General features: G+C 48.3%; 1 protein-coding gene across 11 annotated transcripts in view; it reads right to left on the reverse strand.

The window, feature by feature from the left end:
* The window catches only part of LOC100118015 (serine/threonine-protein phosphatase 2B catalytic subunit 2), a 61,985-nt gene extending 37,093 nt beyond the window's left edge, over positions 1–24,892 (reverse strand). For 6 of the 11 annotated variants that reach the window (XM_016990283.3, XM_016990281.3, XM_016990279.3 and 3 more), the window contains exon 1: positions 22,773–24,892. In XM_016990283.3, coding sequence (XP_016845772.1) covers positions 22,773–22,824 — 52 coding nt within the window. In that variant the 5' untranslated portion in view covers positions 22,825–24,892. The remainder of the gene's footprint in view (positions 1–22,772) is intronic. The other 5 variants (XM_008217143.4, XM_008217136.4, XM_001602052.6 and 2 more) reach the window with 1 other exon arrangement.
* Positions 24,893–25,484: the final 592 nt, after the last annotated feature.

Consider the following 25,484-nt stretch of genomic DNA (forward strand, 5'->3'; position numbering starts at 1 on the left):
TGTATATCCGGAGGTGTACGCTCGCTGCGGAACACGCCGACAGTAACGAGCGGGGATCAAAAAGAAGCTGTATATTGGGGTCTATTCAGGAAGAAGCTGCTGCTGTGAGTCGGCGAATCGACGATGATTCGAGGCTTTGGCGCTCATTGTGTCGTCACACACACACACACACACACACACAGCAGCAGCAGCATCCATGGGAGATATGGAGGTCGAATTTTTTTTTCGCGTTCGTGAGGGAGCGACGGATGTTGCTCAGCCTCGAAATGATGTGCACGTCTGTCGGGGAGAGAAGAAAGAATCGATATATTGTTCTCGATATCCCGCCGATACGCCGCTCCGCTATATATGCACTATGTGTGGCAGCTATCGGTGCGGCGAGGGTTGATTTTTGTGCGCGCGGTCCGAGCTGGCATTTTTCGAACTACGTTATATTAGAATAGCCAAGCCGATACATATACGTGCGTGCGCGCAGCTGCGAGACTCGAATGAACTATCGACTTTTCGACGAATTCGAGCTATTTGATTAATTAGCGCCAGCCGCCGGTGTGAATAAAAGAGCGGATTTTTTCGAGAATTATTTTCTTTTTGTGTGTACCAGAAAAGAGCTCCTCTTCGCATAATTCGCGCATCCTCGTCTTTTTCTTGCAACTGTATTTCTATTTTTTCCCGAAATCCGATTAACGTCCATCAAACCGATCCAACTCCTTTTTATCTAATCTTCAATTGTGCTTCTAGCTCAGATAACGCTGTTGAAAACGTCACCGTCTGACGCACGCGCGAAATTAGACACTGCTCTCGAAATATTCCCCATGTACCGCAGCGCAGTTCGTTCGAGAAAGAGAATAATACAAGGAAACGATAAAAGCAACTCGTCTCCATGTGTGTATTATATGACGAAAGAACAGCGACGACGATGACGATAATAATAATAAGCTCGGAATTTCGGAAAGCGCCATGACTTATTATAAAGTTAGCCAAATAGGTCGCGTGCGCTAGTGTGTTTCTCAGTCTTGGCGGCGCGCGACAGATATTCCCCCGCTGCCAAAAGGCTTTTTTTTTATAATTCTCACGGGCGGCTCGGGTTCTCTCGTGTGTATAGCGCGTAGCCCACAGTAGAGAAAAAGAAGACGGACTGATGTCGCTGCAAAAAGAGGAAAGAGAGAGAGAGAGAGAGAGAGAGAGAGAGAGAGAGAGAGAGAGAGGGACGAGAGTTGAAACCACCACACGGCTGATATATCGTCGAAAGTTTTTTTCTGCTGGGATTTCGACATTTTTTCGAAGCGAACACCGCGTCGGTTAGTATGTATAGGCTCTTTGAAAATTCGAAACCGCGGTGCCGAGTGATCGGTTTCTTTACCTATATTTAAATTTCGCTCTCGAACGCGCGCGGCGTATTGAAGAGTCGTGAAGCTGTCGTGATTGCACATCACGTTATACTTGCGCTAATAAAGCGAAAATTTACGGCGAAAGATCGAAGTAAAAATAACGGCAGCGGCCATAAAGCCCCGAGGAAATAAAGGCATATTAACGCTCGACTAAGCGCGTAATACACTCGAGCTCGGCTCTATCTCGGCGTCATTAACGCACTCCTACGGAGGCCGCGTCATCGCACCGAAACCCCCATCGGCGCACATATATATCCGAGTCGCATTAGAAAACGGCACTCGCAATAAGCGCAAAGTACAAAAGCTAATCCCCGTCGACACGCTACTCGTCATCGCAAAAAGCCTCGACGCATATCCGAGCGAGAGAAAACATCATCAACATGTGTGCAGCAGCTCACAACTCGCGGGAATAACTCGCGCGTGTCGCACAATGGCGCCGGTCGTATTAATTAGCCGCCGACTGGCCGAGACGACGACAACGACTCCGCCTTAATTGCGCGCGCGCGCGGACCTTTTATAAAACAAAGGGCGAAATCCGAGAGAGAGAGAGAGAGAGAGAGAGAGAGAGAGAGAGAGAGAGAGAGAGAGAGAGAGAGAGAGAGGTGGAAAGGACTCGGCAAAAATTATACAATGCAGCGAGCATTGTGCGGATGAATAGCCGGGGGTTTTAGCATATTTCATGCGAGGTTAATCGTGCGCGCCTGTGTATAAGAGAAGTTGAGCCGACGAGCCAATGGACGATCCGCCGCGTGTCTGCGCGAAGTGGGAATCTGTGTTATACACAGGCGGATGCATATTCATAAAGCTTCTAGAGAGAGAGAGAGGGGGGGACTGTGTAAATTTTGCGCGTTTTGTCGTCTTGTGCCTTGTTGGTTTTTTTTCGCGCGCGCGGTGTGCGTTGCGCTTATGGACGTGCGTTTGCATGCATAATGCCTGTTGTGTTTATCGAGCTCACGATAGTCGTATGTTTTGCGTATTGGCGGAATTCGTAATGTTTGACTGACGCGTGTTCGACTGCGTGATGTGTTTCTTTTTTTTCGCTTTTATTTATCATTTTGAGTAGTATTTGCACAGTTTCTTCGCGCGCCAGCTCTTCGGTTCAAAGTTTGATGACGTTCCTGTATCCTTCACTCGAGTTGGCAATTCGGCTATTCATTTCGAGCGCACACAAAGGCCGCGCGATATTATGTTTGTAAAAATTCAAAAGCCTGATGCTGCTGCAGCCTTATAACCGCTAACTCTGCGCAGAGCTCCGTGACTTATCTCTCTCGCATCGCTCGAGCTTTAGGTATTTCCACGAGCGCCGTGCATCTCGAATTTATAGGTATATATATACATGCAGGAGTAAACACAATTAGTCATCTTCAAATTTTATCTCTTTCTCTCCACAATGGTAAACGCCGCGCGTAATCTCACCTCTAACCTCGTTAACCTGTACGCGATTCGAATACCTATACACACGAAATTAATCGTTATTTGATCAGTGAAACTTTCGTCATCACAACATATACCACTCTCGTCACTACTCTATATACGTGTAGCTATGTATAACTACAATGTAAATCGATTACACCGAAAATTGCCTCTACTCCGCCGCGGCGCCTCGGAATTTTTAACGAAGCCGCAGGTTACGCGCGAGCGTGGAACAAAGTATATAACTGTAGAGATTGGATTTCGCAGCCTCGAACACTCCTCTAGCCTAGACACACAAAGTTTTCATTACAGCTCGCGCGAGGAATTATTTTCGTATATCGCCGGCTCTAAATCATAACCGATATCTCAACGACAACATAACGCGCGCGACGGTTTCACCTTTTATTATTTCTCATTCCCGGCCGGCGGGCGCTGAGCTTTTATTTTTATACGTTGCTCCGCGCGCAATCTCTCCTTTTCTACTTCTTCTTTTTTTTCTTTTCGTCGACTCGGTCAATCAAGCGCGAAATAGCGGATTACGCAACGCTCGCGTGGACGCGTCTGTGTGCGTATTATACACATATAGACGTTCGCAAAAATGAGTATATCGGCGGTAAATAAAGAAGCCGCTCCGCCGTGTGCGATACTGCAGCGCTCTCGGGGCAGCTCGCTCCTATGTAACGCGCTCGGCGCCTATTAATAGCTCGAGGTAAATATCCCACGGCCAGAAATAAATATATTTTCGCGAATATAATGCTCAGCTCGCGCGGGAACAAATGATGCGTTTTATTGGGAGGTGATGATAAAATCGATTTTGGCCGCTTCGTATTAAGCGGGCAGCTGCGGCCACGCGATCGATTATTACCTCTTAAGGGACAAGCCGCGTTTAAAAGCTGAAAAGAATGATTTGTGATGGAAAATGTTTGGTACTACTGTACCTCCACTTCTGTCGTGGTAAATCATGTATTACAGCCACTTATCCATTGTGGCACTCGGTGCAATGTTTCGGGATTTTTTTCACTGTCCGTATAGAATTCCAAGTGAGCGAGTGGTTCTTTTGGGCCAAAAAATTTCAGGAGGGTACTTATATGTATGAATGCAGGGATTTCAATTCGAATGAGCAGAAAATGTTTGACGATGAAAATACTGAATTTTTTCGCTTATTATGCCACTTTTTTCCAACTGGGAGTAATAAATGATATACCACGATAAAAGTAGAAATATTAATAAATATTACCAGAAGAATTTTCAAATAATTTAAAAGTGGTTTTAATGTGGTTTACCCCTCAATATGTATATATAGAACGAGCCCGCTAATAGAGTCGATCATTTTTGCACTGTCCACAGTATTTTCCACTGTAAAGCAGCTCTACTACAAGGAAAATCGTTGAAATAGCACGCGCATGTCCGCGGACGCTGTCTTTCTCGCTCCTTCCACCGCGCCCGCGCGACAGAGGGCCCTTAGACTCGCGCACGCACACACACGGGATTTATGTAAATTGATACGATGCACGAAAATGTAAATGCGCGTCGATGTACACGCGGGTATTATAGACCTGCTGCTGTGGTTAAATGACCGCTGGAGAGAGAGAGAGAGAGAGAGAGAGACGCACGTGCGAGGTCGGTCATTAGATAGCCGTCGCTCTATATACAGAGCTATAATGTAGGGGCTTTTTATTCCGTCGCGAGTTTTCTATGTACACGTACACGGTACACATGCGCGCCTTGCTTTTCTTTCGGGAGGTAAAAAGAGACTGCTCTGGGCGTATGCTAATTTGCGCGTGAACGAGCCCGCGCGCCGCCGCAGGACAAAAGCGAGCGAGCATTCTGATGTGTGCTGGAAAAAGTTTGTTTATACTCTTTGGTATACACGCATATGTACCCGACTGCTAATTTCGAACCCAAAATTCATGCGTTCGTGTATGCATGTGTATGGGGCGCTTTTCATAAGCGGCACATTTACCGAGGGAAATACATTTTATGTAACACGCGAACGATTTTCGCGTTTTTCGTACCTATTAATAGGGACTAAAGTGACTCTTTTTTGACCGGCGGGCAAAAAAGTTATTTTAGCGGGCAATAAATGGCCTTTATTGCCCGCTAAAAAGTCTTTATTGCCCGCAAATTTTTTTTTCTGTAATTTAAAAAAAAGTTGATTTTGATAAATTTGCATTATTTATTTATTTTATATAATGTTTGAACAAGACAAGAACACGGTTGCCGTGTCAAAAAATAGTCACATCAGTCCCTCTTAACACGTACGAAAAAACGCGAAAATACGTCCGCGCGTTACATAAAATATGGTGTGCACCAAGGGCTAAGTGGGCTTTTTGGCCTCGTGGATTTTGCAGTACGAGTCAAGGCGAGTTAGCCCGAGCCGAAGGCGAAGGCGTTTATGAGCCGCAGACGAGTACTGCAAAATCCACACTCGGCCTAAAAAAGCCCACTTTACGCCCTTGGTACACAATATACTATTGTTCGGAAAAAACGACGAGAGCCGCGCAACACACGTCAGGATTCAAATTGACCTATAACGAGTGATTTATCTATACGCGCTTGACACAGGATTAGTCGAATTGGGAGGGAGAGAAGTTGTCCTCCGTGCAGACATGATTCAGTTGGCGCGATGAAACTTGCTTGTCACGACCAAAATCTCCAGCTGGCTCTCTACGCTCGCTTGGCAAAACTTTCGTTTCGCTAATCAAATTTTCCCTGGCCACCGCCGAGGGCTGGCGATACAACTTTCCCCTGCGCTGATTCTCTCTCGCCGTAAGCAAATCTGAGGATCGACGCAACGATGAATGCGACGCTACATTGTTTGTCCGGCTGATTGAATTGATATTTCGATTTTTATTAATTTAGCTGGTGGCCGTTGTGGTTACAATATTGTTTACACCGAAGACATAATAATAAAGTCTTTATAACTTCTAACGCTGTTATTTTCATTCGAGCGTTCGCTATTGTTTACCTTCGTGTTTTTTTGTTCTCAGTGTGATTTCGCGAAAGAAGAAACAACGAATATAACAAGTGCATTTCAATTTTTTTTCGGCGCGCTTATAATCACACCTTGAAATATCGAAGCCAATAATACGAGTAAACGCAAGATAAAAAAAACAAGCAACAATACCACGTATCGCACGTAAGAGACGGGCGCACGAGCTCGTCTAATTAAGCGTCGATTTTTCTCTTCCCCGTGAGTCGGTGTTAGAGAGCGTCTTCCCCCCCGACGACGGCCGTTGCTGCGAAGCCGAATTAACGCGGCCGGTCGGCTCCTAAAGGAGACAAAGATTCGCACAGTGACCGGCCCGAAATCGAGTTTTCCCGCAAGGTTAATAAGTTGGCGAGCCGCGCCTAATCGAGAGAAATTAATTTGCCGGCTGCCCGCACCGCTGGATCGGTGTGCGCCTCTATTACAGTCGTGGTTTACGCGGCTCTTTCGACGATCTCTTTATTTTCTCGGCTTTTTTTCACGCGGCGTAGTCTCGGTAATGGATTTGGGATGACTGAGCTCTTGGCTGAACTGATTTCACGCCAGCTGCGTGTCGAGTGTAACGCGGTTGTTGCGAATCGTTGTTTATAATTTTGCTGCTGCCGAGAGCGTTTAGAATAGATCGTTGTTATTCGAGCTCGACACTGAGGCGGCTAAATTTAAAGTAAAGATACGTTTCAAACGTTCGCATGACATACACGCGACGATACATTATCATCGACGCTGACGAGCGCGAGAAAACGCCCATCGATCGATAAAGCTCTCTCCGCGAGAAAAATACATGTGAAAATAAGTTGAAACAATATCTCTCTCTCTCTCTCTCTCTCTCTCTCTCTCTCTCTCTCTCTCTCCTGCCCCTCAAACGTCCACCCTACAGAGCTGTGGAGCTCGCCTCTGTAGACGAAAAACCAAAGCACTCCCTCGCAGCCGAGCAGTGTGGCATCGGCGGAGTCTCCTAATTTTTCACAGCGACTCGGGCGATAAATCACGGGCTGCTGCTCCACAAACAGACACAAAGAGCGAGAGAGAGAGAGAGAGAGAGAGAGAGAGAGAGAGAGAGAGCACATACATCAAATATATAAACGAGGATTTGAGCGACGCGCGTGTAATTCTCTTCTGCTCTCTGTCATATATTTTAGGCCAAATCTGCTTAAAAGCGACCGACCAGACTCCGCAGCTTGCCTGACAAATATTAGATGAGAGCAAACGCGTATACAGTGCCGGATAGAGACTCGACGAGATAAAGCCGACGCGGGAGGAAGTGCCTGTGTGTGTAGAGCGCGGCAAGGATAAAGAGTTTGGCTGTTTGTGAAATGTTGGGAACATACGTCTCTGCGCTGTGTACGAAGAATTTACCGGCGAACGTTTTTTTTTTGTAACAAGAGCCCTCGTAGTAACTATATATCCGAGTCACATAAATGATATCATAAAAGTACATCGTTAATCAATTTACATGTGTTCAGTCGAAATTCACTCTCCTTTCGAATGTACAACATACATACATAATACAAACATCAGAGGCGGCGTTGATTTATTACCCCCAATTACAGTTATAAATATATCCGCATTTCCTTATAAATCTTACAAATGCGATTAGCGCGCGAGAGTATTAAGGTAAGAGGCTTGCCCGAGGATGAGCCATGATTATAGCGCCTATAGTCGCGCTTTATTTCGAGAGAGCGCGCCGGCGACTCGAAAAAAGAAGGAAAGATAAGAAGCAAAAAGAGAGAACTCGCGACGATCCATACAAGTGCGACCGGTTGACTTATCGCCGGCATCCGTCATATCCGCGCACGCGACAAACTTTTCGCTCTCTCTCTCTCTCTCTCTCTCTCTCTCTCTCTCTCTCTCGCACGCAATATATATATATATATATATATATATATATATATATATATAGCGAGGGCGGAATCAAAGAGCGGAAAAATGTCGAGTAGTATATTAGTATATTTCGCGCCGACTCATCACACTCGCTCAAGCGCGGATGCTGCAATTTTTCGCTCTCGTCCTCCTGCGTGAATCGTATTTACGAATGGCTTAATTGCGAGGCTCGTCGCGCGCGCTCTGCACTCTGCGCGCGAGAAGCCAATCGATATCGGCTGCTGCCGCTGCGCTGCAGGAAATTAAAAGTTATTCAGTCAGATCAGATATACGGTATTATGTGTATGTGCGTTACTGAGAAAAAGCGCAAAGTACCTACGTATGCGTTCGCGTATACGATGTATCGAATCGCTCGTGTGTTAGGCTGCGTCCACAATTGAGCGTATACGTTAGGGTTTACGTAGAACATAACGTTTTGGGCAGTACTGCCAATCCACTGTAGCAGGCTGCAGTTGAAACTAAGGAACACGCCTGCTCAAAATTTAACCTATAAAAATATTTAAATTTGAATTGTATGGTAATAAATTGTACAATTCTTTTTTAAAATAAAATTATAAAATTTTGTAAGAGAATATATTATAATAAATTAGTTTCTGATTAAAAAAAAAGGTCTACCACTGTCTCAAAAAAGGAAAGGAGAATAAAAAATAACGCACATTTCCAAATGAAAAATTTATTATTATAATTAGTTAAATAGCATAGGCAATGATTGTATGATTATGTTCTTCATTGTATAAGTAAGCGATTAACAGCTTCAAACTGAAAGACGAATCATACGTATTTTATTTTAAAATAACTTGATACGTATTTTATTTTAAAATAACTAATTTTGTCCAGCATATAGTTTATAATTAATTGAACATAGTTTTGACATTAAATTTGGTTTACAATATATTGCTTCAATCTTCAGAAAGCCATTTTGAATGGATGTCTTGCAAATAAGTATCGATGGGCAGTTTTGTTTAATTGTTCTCTATGACCCTTTAGTATTCGATATTCTTGATGATAAAAACTTTGGACTAAGTTGTATAAAACATGCTCTAATCTAAAGTAATAAACACAAATATTTTATTTACTGACTTAAAAAACTACTGCTGCTATAATAAAAATTATCTACCTAAATGAGTTTTTGCTGGTAACTCGCATGCAGCACAAAGATTAGAGCATGTTTTATACAACTTAGCCCAAAGTTTTAGCATGAGCAAAATTTCAAGTTATTTTAAAATAAAATACGTATGATTCGTCTTTCAGTTTGAAGCTATTAATCGCTTACTTATACAATGAAGAACATAATCATACAATCATTTCCTATGCTATTTAACTAATTATAATAAAATAATAATAAAATTTTCATTTGGAAATATGCGTTATTTTTTATTCTCCTTTCCTTTTTTGAGACAGTGGTAGACCTTTTTTTTAAATCAGAAACTAATTTATTATAATATATTCTCTTACAAAATTTTATAATTTTATTTTAAAAAAGAATTTTACAATTTATTGCCATACAATTGAAATTTAAACATTTTTATAGGTTAAATTTTGAACAGGTGTGTTCCTTCGTTTCAACTGTAGCCTGCTACAGTGGATTGGCAGTACTGCCCAAAACGTCATGTTCTACGTAAACCCTAACGTATACGTTCAATTCGCGACGCGTGTGATGATTTCCTCGTTATGTATAGGTATAACGCGTATAATCCTGCAACGTATATATAACACACACGTGATCCGCGAGAAAAAATGTAGCGAGGGCGATAGAAGCGTTGTTTGTGTTGAGTTACGCGTCCTCTGCCCTTAATTCGTCGGCCCCGAATATAACGAGACGCGTTAATAATGTTTCGCGCATCCGCGTCTTGATTCTTGAGCATGTATGTTCCTAACCCACATGTGCGGGCAGAGAGAGAAAGATTGAAAAAAAATCGCTCGCAGGGAGTATAGAGAAAAAGTACACAACAACAGAGAGAAAGAGCACAAAAAATACAGCCCGCGGCGCAGTGGTATTATACTTCAAGGCGTTTACGGACGAGGCAGGCTCTCAAGGCTCGTTTTCCACAATCTTGCTCGTTAAACAACGAGCCGAGAAACAGCAGGTCGGCTCTGCTCTATATGTATACATCCTATACACAGGGGGAGGGTGGGAAAAGCAAGAAAGAGAGAAGAAAAAAAAGAAAAGCAGTGGCGGCACACACAGGGGTCGCGGCGATAAGCCTAAGCCCATACGCGATTTACCTCGACGTTTATGCACACACGTTCTCCCGCTCTCTCTCTCTCTCTCTCTCTCTCTCTCTCTCTCTCTCTCTCTCTTGCGCCCCTCCTTCCCTCCCCCCTCGCACTCTTGAATCATGGCGGTATCGATTTTTACCGCGCTGGCACTCGCTCGCCTCCACCCCCTTGACCGACTTCGCTGCCGCTGCCGCTACCGCTCGACGGGCGCGCGCGCGCGCTCACGCCGAGGGTGAAAACTTGATTTTCAAAAGCGACGACGCCGCGCGATCGCGTTCTTCTCTCTCCCACTCGCCCTCGTGCACATGTGTAATATATACATACGTGAGTGTGGTGCGCCGCGAGGGTTGGCCTCTGATGACGAGTGTGTGGGTGTGTGTGTGTACACAAACACACGTAGCCGCTGATGATGAAAAAAAGGGTACAATACCTTGCGTGAGCTTGATTCTTACACACAGAGGCTTTTTTCATTCTCTCTCTCTCTCTCTCTCTCTCTCTCTCTCTCTCTCTCTCTCTCTCTCTCTCTCTCTCTCTCTCTCTCTCTCTTTCTCTCGTTCCTTCTTTTTATGCGCGAGCGGCGAGGAGGCCGTGTATAATTTATTGGACGTACACGCCGCTATGGTATTATGTATACGCGGCGACGGAGCTGCGAGAGGGGGAGATAATGAAAATTTATACAGTGCAAGTTTTATGCCGACGGAGGGACCGATTCGTCTCTTCTCCCTTTTTTTCATTTGTCGTCTACCTCCCCATCTCCCCGTCGCGGGACTGATGAAGCTCGCGTCATCAGAGGATTATATTGGCACGCGTAGTTTTTGAATGCGTTGCGTGATGATCGCGGTGCCAATTCTGTTTAGCGCGAGATATTCAACACCGGCGGTACGCCTAAAAAGTTTTCGAATCGTGCGATTGCGTGCGCGTGGAGGTGTAAATTAACGACGACGATTCCTATATTTTGCATACCTATGTGTAGTGTGTGTGTGTCGATTCAAGGCCGAAGCGTTTAGTTATTTACAAATTCCCCAGACTAGAGAGAGAGTGCGATGCGAGCTGAGCGCGCGCATTGTGTAACGCGATAATCCAACAGCTGTACACGCGCCGCACAGTGTGTACCTTTTTTTTCATCAAGCATCAGTCGTTGCGACAGCGAACATGTATTCCGTTCGGTCGTACAGGCTAAACTTTTTGAGGAAAAACAACGCCAGCTTCCTCAAACGGTTCTCTCCAATATATAGGTATCGTGTCGGTATAGCCGCGCGCGGCGGCGTGTAATCGCTACCTGTTGATTTGGACTTGGCGTAACTACGGGAAAAGGTGACCAACGCGTGCGCGAAGGCCAAGAGAGAGAGAGAGAGAGAGAGAGAGAGAGAGAAAGAGAGACTATACTCGTCGCTCATTTAACGCGTGGAATCTCTCTCTACGATGCTCCCCATAACGACTGTATATATTGCGCCGCGAGAGCATAATAAACATGGCAGTATACGCCAGCGAATAATATTAAAACTGGGATCATTATAAAGTTGCCGGCGCTATATATGTATGCGTATACGCGGGGGCAAGAACTTTCGAGGCGCTTATCTTAATTATCCGGAATAAATCATAATCCCGGGCAATAAAAATAAACCTTACTGCCGGGACATCATCCCCCGAGGAGTTTACAGCGAGTGTAACGGCGCCTCTTGATACGTATCTAAAGCCGTCGTCTTCCGACTCTCTCGCGCTCTCAAAGAGCACCAACGCAAGCCAACAAGAAGGAGATTGTTTATCTATAACGGCTGCTGCGGCAAGACGTTTGTCTGTTGCAAGAGGCCGCGGTAAGCTCCTCATTATACTACGAAAAGGAGAGCGATAATGTATTGTATTGTATAGAAGCTGTTTTTCAACGATAAAAGTCGGCAGCAGCAGCGAGGAGGAGATAAGGCAGCCGAAACACACATCGTCAGTATGCGCGACACGTCAGAGTCGATCAGATAGATTTCGAAAATCGACGATAAGGCGCCGAACATTATGTCTCGGGTCATTAGAGCGCATTGTTTGGAAAGAGCGTTTTCGAAATTTCCTTTGGGGAAATTTTCACGCGGTATAATCAATTTCCTCGGCCGACACACGGGGCTTCGGGAACGAGAAGAAGCTGAAGAAGAAGCCTTCGAGCTGTTCTTCGTGGACTTGGATGCGGAAGCAATTGGGTCAATTGCCCTGGGTTATTTCGCAAATAAATTGTAAACGTTCTTTTTATAATCTTCAATTTGATCTATATGTATAGAGAGAGAGAGAGAGAGAGAGAGAGAGAGAGAGAGAGAGAGAGAGAGAGAGAGAGAATCGACGAACAGTCGTCGACTTTATAACCAACGCTAATTGTGTAATTAATCATACTGCGCGGCGGCATATTCAATCGCAAAGAGACAGAGAGAAAGCATGACACGAACAATAATTAATTACCCCGCGCGCGTGCGCGAGTATATAGCGATGCAGCTCGCGCGCGCACTGCAATTACGGTTATTACGCCGCTCGAGTTAACGTGAATCGAACGCGATGTTCTCTGCAGCCAGCCCGGTGTTTATCAATTTGATCACTCGCACGGCGGACCGACGAGTGTTTACGCTGCGCGGCGATGCTACAGCGCGTGTCAAACGGCAGTTCACGTACGCTCGGAAGAAGAAGAATTATTTATACGCGTAATTATAACGTATACTTTACTACGATTATATGTATGGGCGACGATGTATGAGAGGAAATTTCGCGATTCGATCTTAATGAGCCATCTCAGGTTCGATCGCTGCGCGTTCCATAAGCTCGAATCTGTATATATAATACGGTGAATATCGTCGAAAAGCTTGTTCGAAAAATTTCATATCTATATATTATCGATAGCGCTCTTCGAACGAGCGCGAGAAGAGAAAAAGAAGAGAGAAGACCTCGGAGGCCTTCCTCCCGAGCTCGACCTCGCGCGCGAGTCTAACCCCGAGGCCAACGCTCGGCTGACCTTAAAACAACAGGTTGAGCGCCATGCGCTGCAATTTCGCCCGGGCCATCTCCCTCCCTCTTATCTTCCTCTTCACTCCCCCCGCGCGTAGCACACACGCCGAAATTTTCTGTGCGTTCTACATCGTCCTTGTCCCGTAAAAGGGGGCATTTCCCCCCTTACGTATGTAAGGGGCTTCTCTGCATGCTTGATTTCACGGCGATGATCGATCGAGACGCGGCGGCGTTTAATTTATTTCTTTCGTTTGTCGATGCCGTTTTCGTCTCCGCTCTACTCGTGCCGAGCCTTGCAGTTCGAGGGGTTGAATACACTATACGAGCTGCTTTACCCGGAGAGAATTATTGTATACCTACAGTGGGGTATTCTCTCTCTCTCTCTCTCTTTCTCTCTCTCTCTCTCTCTCTCTCTCTATTCTTTTTATAATATACTATGATTGTACATGTACAACACAATGTACAACAATAAAAAAAAATTAAATCTAAAATCTAAATCTAAATCTCGCGGGACTCGCCGTTTCACGAGTTATGACCGCGCGCGCGAGACGTCGGTGATTCATTGTTAATTTCAGTGTCCATTCTTCGATATTGCATAACGGCTGCTGCTGCTTCTGCGGTTGACAGCCGGCTCTTACGCCGCGCGCTTGGCATAATGCGCGCAATTTACGAGCTTGTATTCCGCGGCGTGCATGGATTTCCCATTGAAAAAAGTAATCACTCGCTGCGCGCAGCGAGAGAATTTTCGCGAGACGAATCTCTCTATATCCTGATCCCCGTAGCGGTGCCAGAAAGTCGCGCGTGTGTAATTTTAAACTTTTTATTGGTGGCGTGTTAACGAGCAGTCGTGTGCGCTGCTGCAGAGTCGGTTTACAACAAAAGCGCGAGCGGCGCGGAATATTAAAGTTTAACAGACGCATTCCGAGCAGCGCTGTTTACATCTGTCGACCACGTAGGTGTATCTCTCTTTCTCTCGCCCTCTGTATAGGCCAGCTCTCACGTTTCTCCTTGCGTCGTCAGAGAAAAGAAGAATCGAACGCTCGACGAGTGTGTGCGTGTGTGTGTGTGTGTGTATATACGCGCTTTTATTCGCCGTATGCGCAGCTGACGCTGATTTTCCTCGGATTCGCGCTGATCTGCTTACGGCGCGGGAGCGTATACGCGCCTGGTATATTTTTTCGAACAAGCGTCGCGTGATTTCACTTTTCTCCGTATAACGACGCGTATGCAGCGTCTGCAGAAGCGAGAATCGCGTAGGAGATGCGAGCAACAAAATAGCCCGGCACGATCAAGCCGTGATGAATAATACACGGGGGGCATCGACGCGAGAGCTTCTCGGAAAGCTCGTCTATACGACGGCGTTCGCGTGCACGCCGCGCTCGGCTCGCTCGCGTTCCAAACTTGGCTCGGAGCGCGCGCGCCGTGTTTGACCCAGTGAGAGGCACTCTTTCCTCTCTTTCTACCGATTCACGCATGCTCGGTGATGCCTTTTCCCGCGAGTAGCTCTTCTCTCTCTCTCTCTCCCACCAGAGAGCTCGAGAGCTCTAACGATTCTGTCCCGCTCTCGCCCCTTTGGGCTATTTCAAATATTTTCGCTATTCCAATTTCAAGGTGCGCAAGCAGAAGCTACACAGCCAGCTGCCGATGGATTGATTGCGTCGGGGGCGGTGTGCGGCTGAGATTGTTCTCGCATCCGCGCGGGAGAGGAGAGGGAAAAGAGTGAGAGAGAGAGAGAGAGAGAGAGAGAGAGAAAGAGAAACTTGAAAATATAATGAGGTTGCCACTTGATGAGCGCGAGTGTATTCAAGTGCTGAGCTATAGATTTAGTGGCGATTAGATGGAATTGAGTGGTTAGTTGGACCGAAGTGGGCTATTCTGTTCGCTCTCTCCCTCCCTCTCTCTCTCTCTCTCTCTCTCTCTCTCTCTCTCTCTCTGCGGCGCAGGTCAGAAAACCTGCGATAAACCTGATACTTATGGCGAGGTTGGACCGCGCGTGTGCGGCCGCGGTACGTGGAATTGGGCTGTACAGTATGCGCTGACCGCCTCTCCCTCTCTCTCTCTCTCTCGCTGCTGAAAGCCACTTTCCTGCAGTTCTATCTCTCGGCGATTTCCACGTATTTTACCCGTGCCCCTCTCAATAGGTATGATCAGGTATGGAAAGCGCCGGGGCACACACAAAAGGTGATTGGAATTCAACCGCGGATGAACCGCCGCATCGACGCGCGTCGATGCTCTATTGAGCAAAGCCTCTTCTTTCGTAATAACCCGAAAAATATGTCTTCCCGGCGGCATTCTATACGAACGAGGTTACGCCACGAGGTGAAGTCACACGCGCCGGGAGGTACTGTTGTACGGTAGCTTCATTATTTTTCGAAGAAACTGTTGTGTCAGCGAGAAGAGAGAGAGAGAGAGAGAGAGAGAGAGAGAGAGAGAGGGGGAGACGACGCGGTACAGTCGCTGTCGTCATCTGTGCTTCGTACAGTGCCAGTCACAAGTATTTAACGGCTTGGATCTTCTTGGCTACGATACCCCGCTCGTCTCCCACAGTTTAGCGAGGCGTGCGACAACTTTACGGCCATACGGAAGAAGAATGGAAGAATGCTCCATGGATGAGGGAGCGTGTATCGAATTTATTGGAAAGTCGAGAGACGACGTATGGTATGGATACGCCTGTGCGTTGTGTGTCAACTACGAAAACAAGTATGTTTGTTCGGGAGAGAGAGAGAGAGAGAGAGAGAGAGAGAGAGAGAGAGAAATGGAGTTTGAACAATTGTTTACGACGACGCTCGGACACGCGACGTTAATTTAACTTTGTTTTGCGAGCATTTGTCGCTTCCTTTATACATTCGCGCGGCCTGTATGCACACGCCGCGCAAATTCAGCCGGCGGAAATTGACAGGCAAACGTTTGTCAACATCGCCGGCGCTTAAACGCGTCGAAAAAACGACGTCTCTCCACTATATAAGCAGCTACAAAGAAAAAAGAAGAGAGGTAATACACGCGGCGTAAAACCGCTCGCGTTAATCACATCTCCCGAAATTGAATCGGCCTCGTAATTTTCTAGAGGCGTCGCAAAATATTCTCACGCGAGCGCACGCGCGTTTACGAATTATACCCCATTAAAGCCATCCGCGCTCTCTCAATTTCCGTAATTTTCACTTTGAATTCGAGACGAAGCAGCGCGGCGACGGCGGCGGCAGCGAGCGCGCGCACACAGGGGAAACATTCGGAAGTGTATTAAAACCGATGAAATTTGCATACCATCAAGTCTTACAACATAAAGCGACTTAAATTTAGAAAGAAAAATAGACTCCTCTCTCTCACTCTCTCTCTCTCTCTCTCTTTCCAAGCGAACGCGCTCGCGCCTCTTTAATCCCCGGGGAAAAATTGAGCAGCGCCGAGCGCTTATATAGTCAATTATCTCTCTCTCTCTCTCTCTCTCTCTCTCTCTCTCTCGAGTCAAGTAGATACAGCCGAGTACGCCGAGACATATACGATGTTCGCGTTACGTAACGGAAAACTGTCCTCTCGAAAACTAAAGCCGCACGTGTGTGTCCGAAGAACGGCGACGTCTACCTATACACGATACGCAGATAGAGAAAACAATTCCGTCTCGGCTTTATTATCCGGGCCGATCTCTGATGTGTCTCTCTGCGCAGAAGTTGGCCGGTGGCACCTTGAATAATCTTCTTCTCTCGTTCTCCCCCTCTCGTTCTCCGTTTGTTTATCCGAAAGTTATTTGGAGTGCATTTAGTCACGCCTTTGTCATTTTTCGCGGCCGCGCATCGGCCGGCCGAGAATTTAAGGATCTTATATAGATAAAGCGAAAGCCGAGAAGAGAGAGAGAGAGAGCGAGTGGGAGGCGAGTCTATTTTCGGGCTATTTAGCGCTGAAATTGGAATTGGGTCATTTGAACTCTCTTCGCCGCGCGCAGCGTTCTGTCTTCTTCCCCCCTCCCCGCGGCATCTCTTGACTCTCGATCTCTTTTTGCGCGTGCACTATGCCGGAATTTATGGACCTTTTCGACGATTCCGCGATGCGCCTTCTTTATTCTCCCCCTCTATCGACGTACCGTGCGCACGTGCAGATGCGGTTTTGAAAAATAGTCGTCGATACATTAACACACACACACACACACACACACACACACGATTCGGAATCGACGTTGCGCGGAGATGACGCTGCAAGTATACGCCTATACGATGTAACGCAGCGCGTGTATATTGACTTCCAATAAAGATGATGGGATCATCGTCGCCGCTAATTCGTTAGATTGAATATCGAACTTTTCTTAATGAAATAACCGCCGAGCGATATAGTCCGCCCACAACAAGCCGTCGAACATCCTCGAATCATCAGTTATTACAAGCAATGATGAGAAAAAGAAAGGGGAGCAGTCGTTCGGAAGAGCCACTAAGCTGCTCTCGAGTGCAATTAGGAGGAAAACCTCGACCGCGCGTGAAAAATCAGTCTCGAAAAAAAATGTCGGGGGAAAGACGGTATTATATGGCGGCAGAGGATTAACAGGGAACAATCAGCCGAAAGAGCCCGGGCACGGCTAGTTAATAATTGAGCGACATTAGGAACGGGATAGACGACCGGTCGATTATTTAAAATTCATGACGCTGCCGCCTGCGCCACAGAGACAGAGAGAGAGGCTCGTCGCGCATTGAAAATGAACGGGCCAGGAGCATTTATTTACGCACCTACGCCGCACAGGCATGAATTATGCACGGCATAACTGTACGCGCGCTTTGTGTGAGTATAAACGTATAGAGGCTTCTTCTCTTCTCAGCGCGATGCTAATTGGGCAAGAGAGATAAGCGCTCGTTATAAACAAACGCTCTTTCCGCGGAAATATCCGTAAAACGTTTTCCAAAGAAAAGAGAGCATAACGCGTAAACGAATCCCAATATTCTCAGCACGCGCAAACAACGCATCCGCAGAATCCTAACCTCAACAGTAATTCATTCGCAGCTAAAAAAAAAGTCGCACGCGATATTCGGCGCGAAAAGTTCCCTCGTTTTATCGCTGGCACACGTGGTCAATAACCTACTACCCCGAAGGATTGCCCTTACTGCGCTGTAAGGTCACTGGCTGGTGCATAAAGTATATACGCTTTAACTTCGAAGCCGCCGCCGGATAAAGTTTGCGGAAGGAAGTTTACACGGCAGCGTTACAGGCCGGGGCGGGATACGAGTTCAATCTTTTCTATTTTTCATCGGGACTATATATGCGCGTTACACGACTGTTACGAAAATTATGTTATTCCACTTGTTCTGTGTGTCTACACACAGATAGCGTCGCCGCAAACTATATACACAGTAAGGAAAGTCTGGAGGTCAACTGAAAAGTAAAGAGAAGAAGAAGAAGAAGCAGAAGTGGAAGAACGCTCGAAATTTTCGAATGCAAACTTTCCAACTTTCCTTTCTCTCTCTCTCTCTCTCGCACTCGAGCAACACTCGATACCTCGCCAACGCCGCCGCCGCTTTTTTCCAGTGTGTACGCACGCCCCCGCGTTTCTGTCCACAGAGCGTGAACGAGCGAGGAAAAGAAAAAGAAGGAAACTCGTGCAATTTTAACAGCCCCGAAAACACTAATTCTCGCCCCATAAACCCTTGAATTTCACACTCGAAAGGAGGGAAAAAGATACACACGCACGCAGCAGCCCACCCCCGAAAAAACACACGGCGGAGCATCAAAACAGGGTCAGAATTCTCCCCATATACTAGAGGCAAGCATCAACCCCACCTCCGAAACACACACACACACACACACACACACATGAGCGCGCGCGCGGAGAATATCGAAGGGCACGAAGTGTACTCGTGGGAAAAGGAGCGAAGAGGGCAGGGCAGACGAGAGAGAGAGAGAGAGAGAGAGAGAGAGAGAGAGAGAGAGAGAGAGAGAGAGAGAGAGAGAGAGAGCAGAGGAGCCGCGTGACTATCGCGCCGCCGCCGGCAGGTCGATAGCAATAGCGGAGCGCGGCGGCGGCGGTGGCAGCATCGTGGCCTCGGCAAAAAGGAAAATCAATCCACATCCCCCCGGAGAGAGCGGGGGCAGCCTGCAGATTGCCACCGGCCTGCCGCGGAGGCTTCAAGTGCACACGTTCAGACCTAGAGCAGCAGCTTTTCTCTCTTTTCTCGAGAGGCTGCGCGCACGTCTTGCCCTTGTTATTTAACACACACGCATGTTACAGGCGCATACGCTTATGCACAGAGTGCCGCGTACATGTCGTATATAGTCGCGCGTCTGGACGCCGTCTACCATCTCGCTTGTTTAATCGACTTTGCGCGCCGATGAATTCTTTATGTTAGCGGCCCGATTCCCAAGTTTTCTTTTTTGCCCCCCGAGCCGTACACACTATAGGCGTATAATTTTTCCCATTTCTCCTTTATGGGTCAGCGTGCTGCTCTATACAGACGCGAGTACGCTGGCAACAAAAACGAAATTACTTATTTTCTACATTAATGCGCATCGTAATTTACGAAATTGCACGTATATCTCGAATCGCGCGCGCTGATGCTCTTGTTTTTCCCCCCCGAGGCGCATTTGCGCGAGGAAACGCAGCTGGATTTTCAAGAGAATAATCGGAAAAAATTCGAGCTTCATCAGCAGTCGCTCTTTTTCATTGCGTCACGGATAAATTCATTGTTTACGTCGCTCGAGCGCGAGGCAGCGTTGCCGGCGGCGGATTATTCCAGAGACGCGCGTGCGTTGAAGTTTCGATTTGTACATATTTTTCGTTGCGCGTTTGACATGGACGAGTATCAAATCGGTGAGGAAACGATAGTCTGGCAGGTTCGGGACGCTACTACTTAGCGGAGAACAACAAATGAAGCTCTGCCAACACAACAGCAACTACCTCGCTGCCGCCTACGTGGCCGCTTTTTTCTCTCTCAGAGCGAGGTATTTTCGACTCTCACGTGACACGCTCGCATAGCTATGCTCGAATTCGAGGAGAGAAGCGTACACGCGCTCGTATGTTACACACATCCACTCGATCTTCCGAGACTATCCCCAGAAGAGCAGAGAGCCGCCGAAAGTGAGGAACGACTCTCTCTAGAGTTTCTCATCGGCGTTATACGGAGGGCTCGTGCGTGGATTTCTGAAAAGTCCCGCGACACCTCGGGGAGCCTCACGGCGGGCGAAAAACGAGAAACGTCGGCTCGTCTGACCAGCTCGGTTCGTTACTACTTGCGCGCAGCAGTACTTTCCGAGCGCGCGTACGCGGTCTTCATTAATTCCGAGAAGCGACGCTATCCATCCAACTGGCAGACTTCCGAAAGCTTCGAGAAGTAACGGAGAGGGAAAAGACAATGTCAGCCTCTGCTTTTCACCTACGCACACATTCTCGCGGGCGCTTTCAATTACAAACACGCGAGCGATTCGAATCTCCCTGTAAGCTCTCGGCGTTTTTAGAGCCAGTCTCTCTCTCTCTCTCTCTCTCTCTCTCTCTCTCTCTCTCTCTCTCTCTCTCTCTCTCTCTCTCTCTCTGCAATGAATTCCGGAGGAAAAAAGTGTACCAAGCGCCCCGAAGAAGTTTATCGCGCATCGGCTGCGTGTAACACACGTACAAGTGTAGTCCTGAAAATTTTTCACTCCCCACCCAAGGTCCGCGTCAGACTGCACGCGAGGTCGTCGCCGAAAAATTCCTCGCTCGAGAATCTAGCCTATACACTGCACACATACACACACACACGCAGACCCCTGAGGCATATTGCAGCGATAGATCGCGTGTACAGGCCGTGAAAAAGTCTCTCTCCCTACCTCCCGGGAGGGAAGTAATAATAGTAGAGCTTGCGAGTCCGGCGAAGCGCACACGAGGACGCATCAAAGCGGGGCTATACCGCCTCTCTCGCTCTCGGGAGAGAGCTACTTCTTCTTCTCCTTTTTTCGAGGGGCTGCCTTTTTCTCTCTCTCTCTCTCTCTCTCGCTGATCTAGATTGCGTGCGCGTCGCTCGGGGTGTGCAGGGTATAATGTACTCGTGTCGGCGATAACACTGCGGAGAAAATTAGCGGGAGAGACACAACGAGCGAGCCTGACCTACTTTTCAATTCGGGAGATGGAGATTCCGTTTCGGCTTTTCGAATTATATACGTGTGTAATCGGAACATATGCATGTGCGCTCGCTAAATAATTCACGAAGATCGAGAGGGAGAGGGGACACGAAAAAGTGAGAAAAAATGCGTTCCTCGCTACACCGTTACGTGTCGGTAATGATCCAATCGATCAGCAAAGCCGTGTCTGCGAGTGCGAAAATTCGCTCTGCAACTCCAGGCGGAGGGTGGGTTATTGCGATGCTGTTGCTGCCGCTTCGATTTTGAAGCTGTATTAGGGTAGAGAGAGAGAGAGAGAGAGAGAGAGAGAGAGAGAGATGGGCTTGAGTTATGCCGGCAGTTTGCCTACAGCGCACATAGTGAGAAATGAGCTTCGCGGGGGGGGGGGGGGGAGCTGGAGGGTTTGGGTTGTTGTTGTTATTATGGTTGTAGCGCGGAAAAAAAGACTTTTCACAATTATGGTGTTGACACAGCAGCAACAGCAGAGAGTCATCAATTGAAAGTCTCGAGAAACTACGGCGAAACTTTTACAGGCTCGTGTGCAAAGTCACGCAAAACTTTCTTCGCTTGCACCTGCGTAAGTAGTGGAAAACCCCAGGCACGTGCAAGACCGCGCAGTGGAGTAATCACTTAATCCACCCTCGGGCTCGCTGAAAAACGAAGCGACTCTCTGTACTTATCCAACACCGGTGCATCTTCGCTGCAAGCTCCCCGTGATATCCAACTCCAGTCGTCCGGAAAAATCGCGGCCATCCGCATAAGCTCGCCCTCTCTCTCTCTCTCTCTCTCTGCTCGCGGCCTTCGACCTCTAGTGCTCACCTGGGATATACCTATACGCGCGAGTGCGATCGTGTTGTATATATAGAGAGAGAGAGAGAGAGAGAGAGAGAGAGAGAAAAAAAAGAGGTTAAGTATCATAACCTCCGACAAATTTAGGGAAACGTACACGAGCCAGGGGATATTTTGGTTGCGAGCTTTTTATTAAATTAAGTAATTAGGCGCGTAGGCAGCTTTTACCGCGCGGGACTAAAGAGCGGCATTAACGCGAATTAAAGCTACTTTTAATTACACGAGATTCTGTGCAAGCTCGTTACACGCACACACACACGCGACCGAGTGCCGAAAGCTCGATGCGCGAAACGGGAACAAGTAGAAAAGCGAGAGGGAGATAGAGGAGGATCAGCGAACGGGTTGGCGGAATTACAAACACGAATCTAACCTAAAAAAGTGCCCGCACCACCCTTCGAAGCATTAAACATTCCAAGCTCTCTCTCTCTCTCTCTCTCTCTCTCTCTCTCTCTCTTTCTCTCCTTACTCGAGCAATCTCCGCAAGTCGATCCCCCTATATAAGTGCTTGGACTTTCAGTCTGCAGGCAGCGCACGGAGGCCGCATAAAGCAGTCGCACGGGCTTATACAGGAGCGCGGTGGCGAGAAAGCTGCGGAGGCATCCCCGTTATAAAAATATTTCCTCATATCCGATCTCTCCCTCCCTCCGCTAGTCGCAGCAGACGCTCGCATACTGTCACACGCGAGTTCTTTCTCTCTCTCTCTTTCTCTCTCGCGCTCTCTCCCAGGGCCGCCGCCGTTCCTAACCTAAAAAAGCCCCAGAGCCTACGTCTCTCTACGTGCGTGTACACGCGCGCGCGAGGGGTGGCTTGCGCCCGCACACAGCGGGACGGGGGGTCAACCCCGGTCTCCCGGACGCGAACGTTATAAGGGTACGGAGCGAGAGGGAGAGAGGCAGAGCAAACAGCCCGTGTGCCTCTCCCCTCGCGATGGTAAAGGAAAACAAAGATTCGCGGACAGGAGGCGCGGGCACGTAGGTGGAGTTGGAGGTACTCACTTTTGATAACCCGGTCCGTCGTGGAGAGCTTCTGCGAGTTGTTGGAGGTCATCCTGGCGGTGGTGCTGTCTGCGGGTATGGTGGTGGTGCTGTCTAGCTCGGAGCTTTCCGATGGCGGCGCCGCTGTCGCCAGTGCGCGCTTCTCTCTCTCTCTCTCTCTCTCTCGCTCTCTCTTGCTCTTTCTCTCCTCGCTTCTTCTTCGCTCCTACGCTGCGTGAATCCGGGCCGAGAGAGGAATAACGCTGCTGTTATACTGCTACGGGGCCGGACACTCGCGCACTCACAATATACTCTTCTTCCGCTCTCTCTCTCTTTCTCTCTCTTCCCTCCTCTTCTCGATGTATACGACGATGCTGCTCGCTTGCCCCTCGTCGATCTATCTATCTATCTACGACGTGTGTGCGAGTGTGTATCCCACACGCGAAGAGCGGGCCTGCAGAGCACACGCGGAGGAGAAAGGCAGTACGAATGTGCGAGGATGTCGCGCTCCGCTCAGGCGAGGCTCGTCGCCGAGGCAGCTGCTGCACTCGCGGCGTTGGCGCACCGGATCATCCTTCTCTCCTGCACCGAAGAACACTGTGTGATGTGTGGGGGTGCGTGTGAGTGTGTGACTGAGCGTGTACGTGTGGGGGTAGGTGGACTGTATGACTGTATCGGGTATACAGCGAGCGAGAGAACTGCGACTACTCTCACTCTGGCAGGTATAGGCGCGCGCGTGTGTATGTGTGTATAGGTATATATATATACCACACCGCTCGCTGCTCTTCGTGTTCGATACTCGGCGCGCACGGCTCTGATGCGGTGCTCGCGTATATTATTATCTAGATCTATCAACACTGGCAACGTACACTCGCGAGTAGCATCGTCGGCCTCGCACTACGCGGCGGCGAGTAGAACAGAATGAGGCAACGACGACGACGACGACGACGACGGGAGGCCTGCCTGCTGCGCGCCTCCTCGACGACAACTGCTGCGCTGCGACGACGACGACGGAGCGGTCGCGGTCTGCCGCCGCGAGCGGCGCTGCTGCTCGGAGAGACTACTGCTGCTGCTGCTGCTGCTTGAGGTCGTAGGCATTCGGCCGCCACCTCCGCTGTACGATGGACCTCGTATGTGCTCACTGCCTCTCTCTCTCTCTCTCTCCACTCCTCTCTCTCTCTCTCTCTCTCTCTCTCTCTCTTTCGGATCTTCTCGGCTGCTCTTGTGCTCGCGCGGTGTGTGTGTGTGTGTGTATAGTATATACAGAGGCTCTTCTTTGCGGCGGCGGTGGATGAGTGGGGAGATGTGCGGACACGAGGATAATAGAGAGAAGAGTGAGAGAGAGGAGGGAAGAGAGAGAGAGAGAGAACGTATGGAAACTTCTGCTGGCGGACACAGGCGGCTCTCCTCTCGCTGTCGCGGTGACGTTGCCGTCTGCTAGCCGCTCGGTGTGCAGTTATAGTGATCTTCTGCTAGCCCCGCGCGTCTCACCACTACGGGGCCTCTTACTACTTGCGCTCGTATATATATATGATTGCAATGTTGTTATCCTCCTCTTTCTGCACTCGCGCGCGAGGGGATTGCGGCGTACGAGCGCTCAGCGTACGTTATTGTATTTATTCTACACTCGTGTCTCGTGTTTATTGTGTACATAGACTGCGCTTCTCTCTCTCTCTCTCTCTCTCTCTCTCTCTCTCTCAATCCGTATAACACGACGCTGCTGCACCGCCGCGCGCCGCCGTCTAGACGCGCGCGCGCATATATTGACGCGCCGCGAATAGGCGAGGCAGTCAGCACGTATACAACACACTGCGATATGTGTATATATATCTACTCGCGGGCGCGCTTTCTCTCGCTCTCTCTCTCTCTCTCTCTATACTATATAAACGCTGCACGCACTGCTTGCACCGAGTGGGATGCAGAGTACTTTATAACCTAAAACACCCTCTCGTCGGCGTGACGTATTTTTTCAACGAGTAAGTATTTCGGAAGCAGGAGCCGCTCGCGCTTTTCGTAGGTATAAGATACTCGTGCACGGATATGCGTGTATCGATTGCAGCTGACAAGGGGAGGGGGACAGAAACGAGTCTGTCGCGCGCGCGAGCGAGGCGAGGACACACACGGGCTGCAGGCTGCCGCGACTCGACGCAGCTACTATAGTATATAGGTGGCTGCTGTCCCGATGGTGTAGGTACCACAGGAGCTGACGGAGGGACTTGCGCGCGCGGTCTCTCTCTCTCTCTCTCTCTCTCTCTCTCGCTTTCTCGCTCCCCACCTTCTTTGTTTGTAATGCACTGCGCCGCGCAGTTCGATCTGCGGGAGCATAGAGAAGGGGAATGTAGGTGCGTTCGATGGGAGTTTCGGGACGGTTGGCGTGACGGTCAGAAAAGTGGCGCAGAGAGTGTCTGCACGAGCGGGATCGTTAAGTTTTGGGTATCACTGAATTCGTTTGTGTTACATACTCGCTTCAATACCTGCAGTCTATTAAGGCGTCCGAACTACTTGACATCCTACTTACATCGTTTTTTCATCTACAATGAATTCCAGCTTATTCGCAATCATGTCCCAAGCGATTCGATTGGGTTTATGAACAGCTCGTCGCCTCGGGATACTTATAATCCAGGCCGTAATCGAACCCCCTTTTCTGCAGAAAGAAAAACTCATCATCGGCTACCGCAGCTTCGTCGTCGCGTCAATAACTTCATTCCCTGGACGCATTTCGATAGATAGCTG

This window comes from Nasonia vitripennis, chromosome 1 (genome assembly GCF_009193385.2).
Source record: "Nasonia vitripennis strain AsymCx chromosome 1, Nvit_psr_1.1, whole genome shotgun sequence".
NCBI classification, from domain to species: Eukaryota; Metazoa; Arthropoda; class Insecta; order Hymenoptera; family Pteromalidae; genus Nasonia; species Nasonia vitripennis.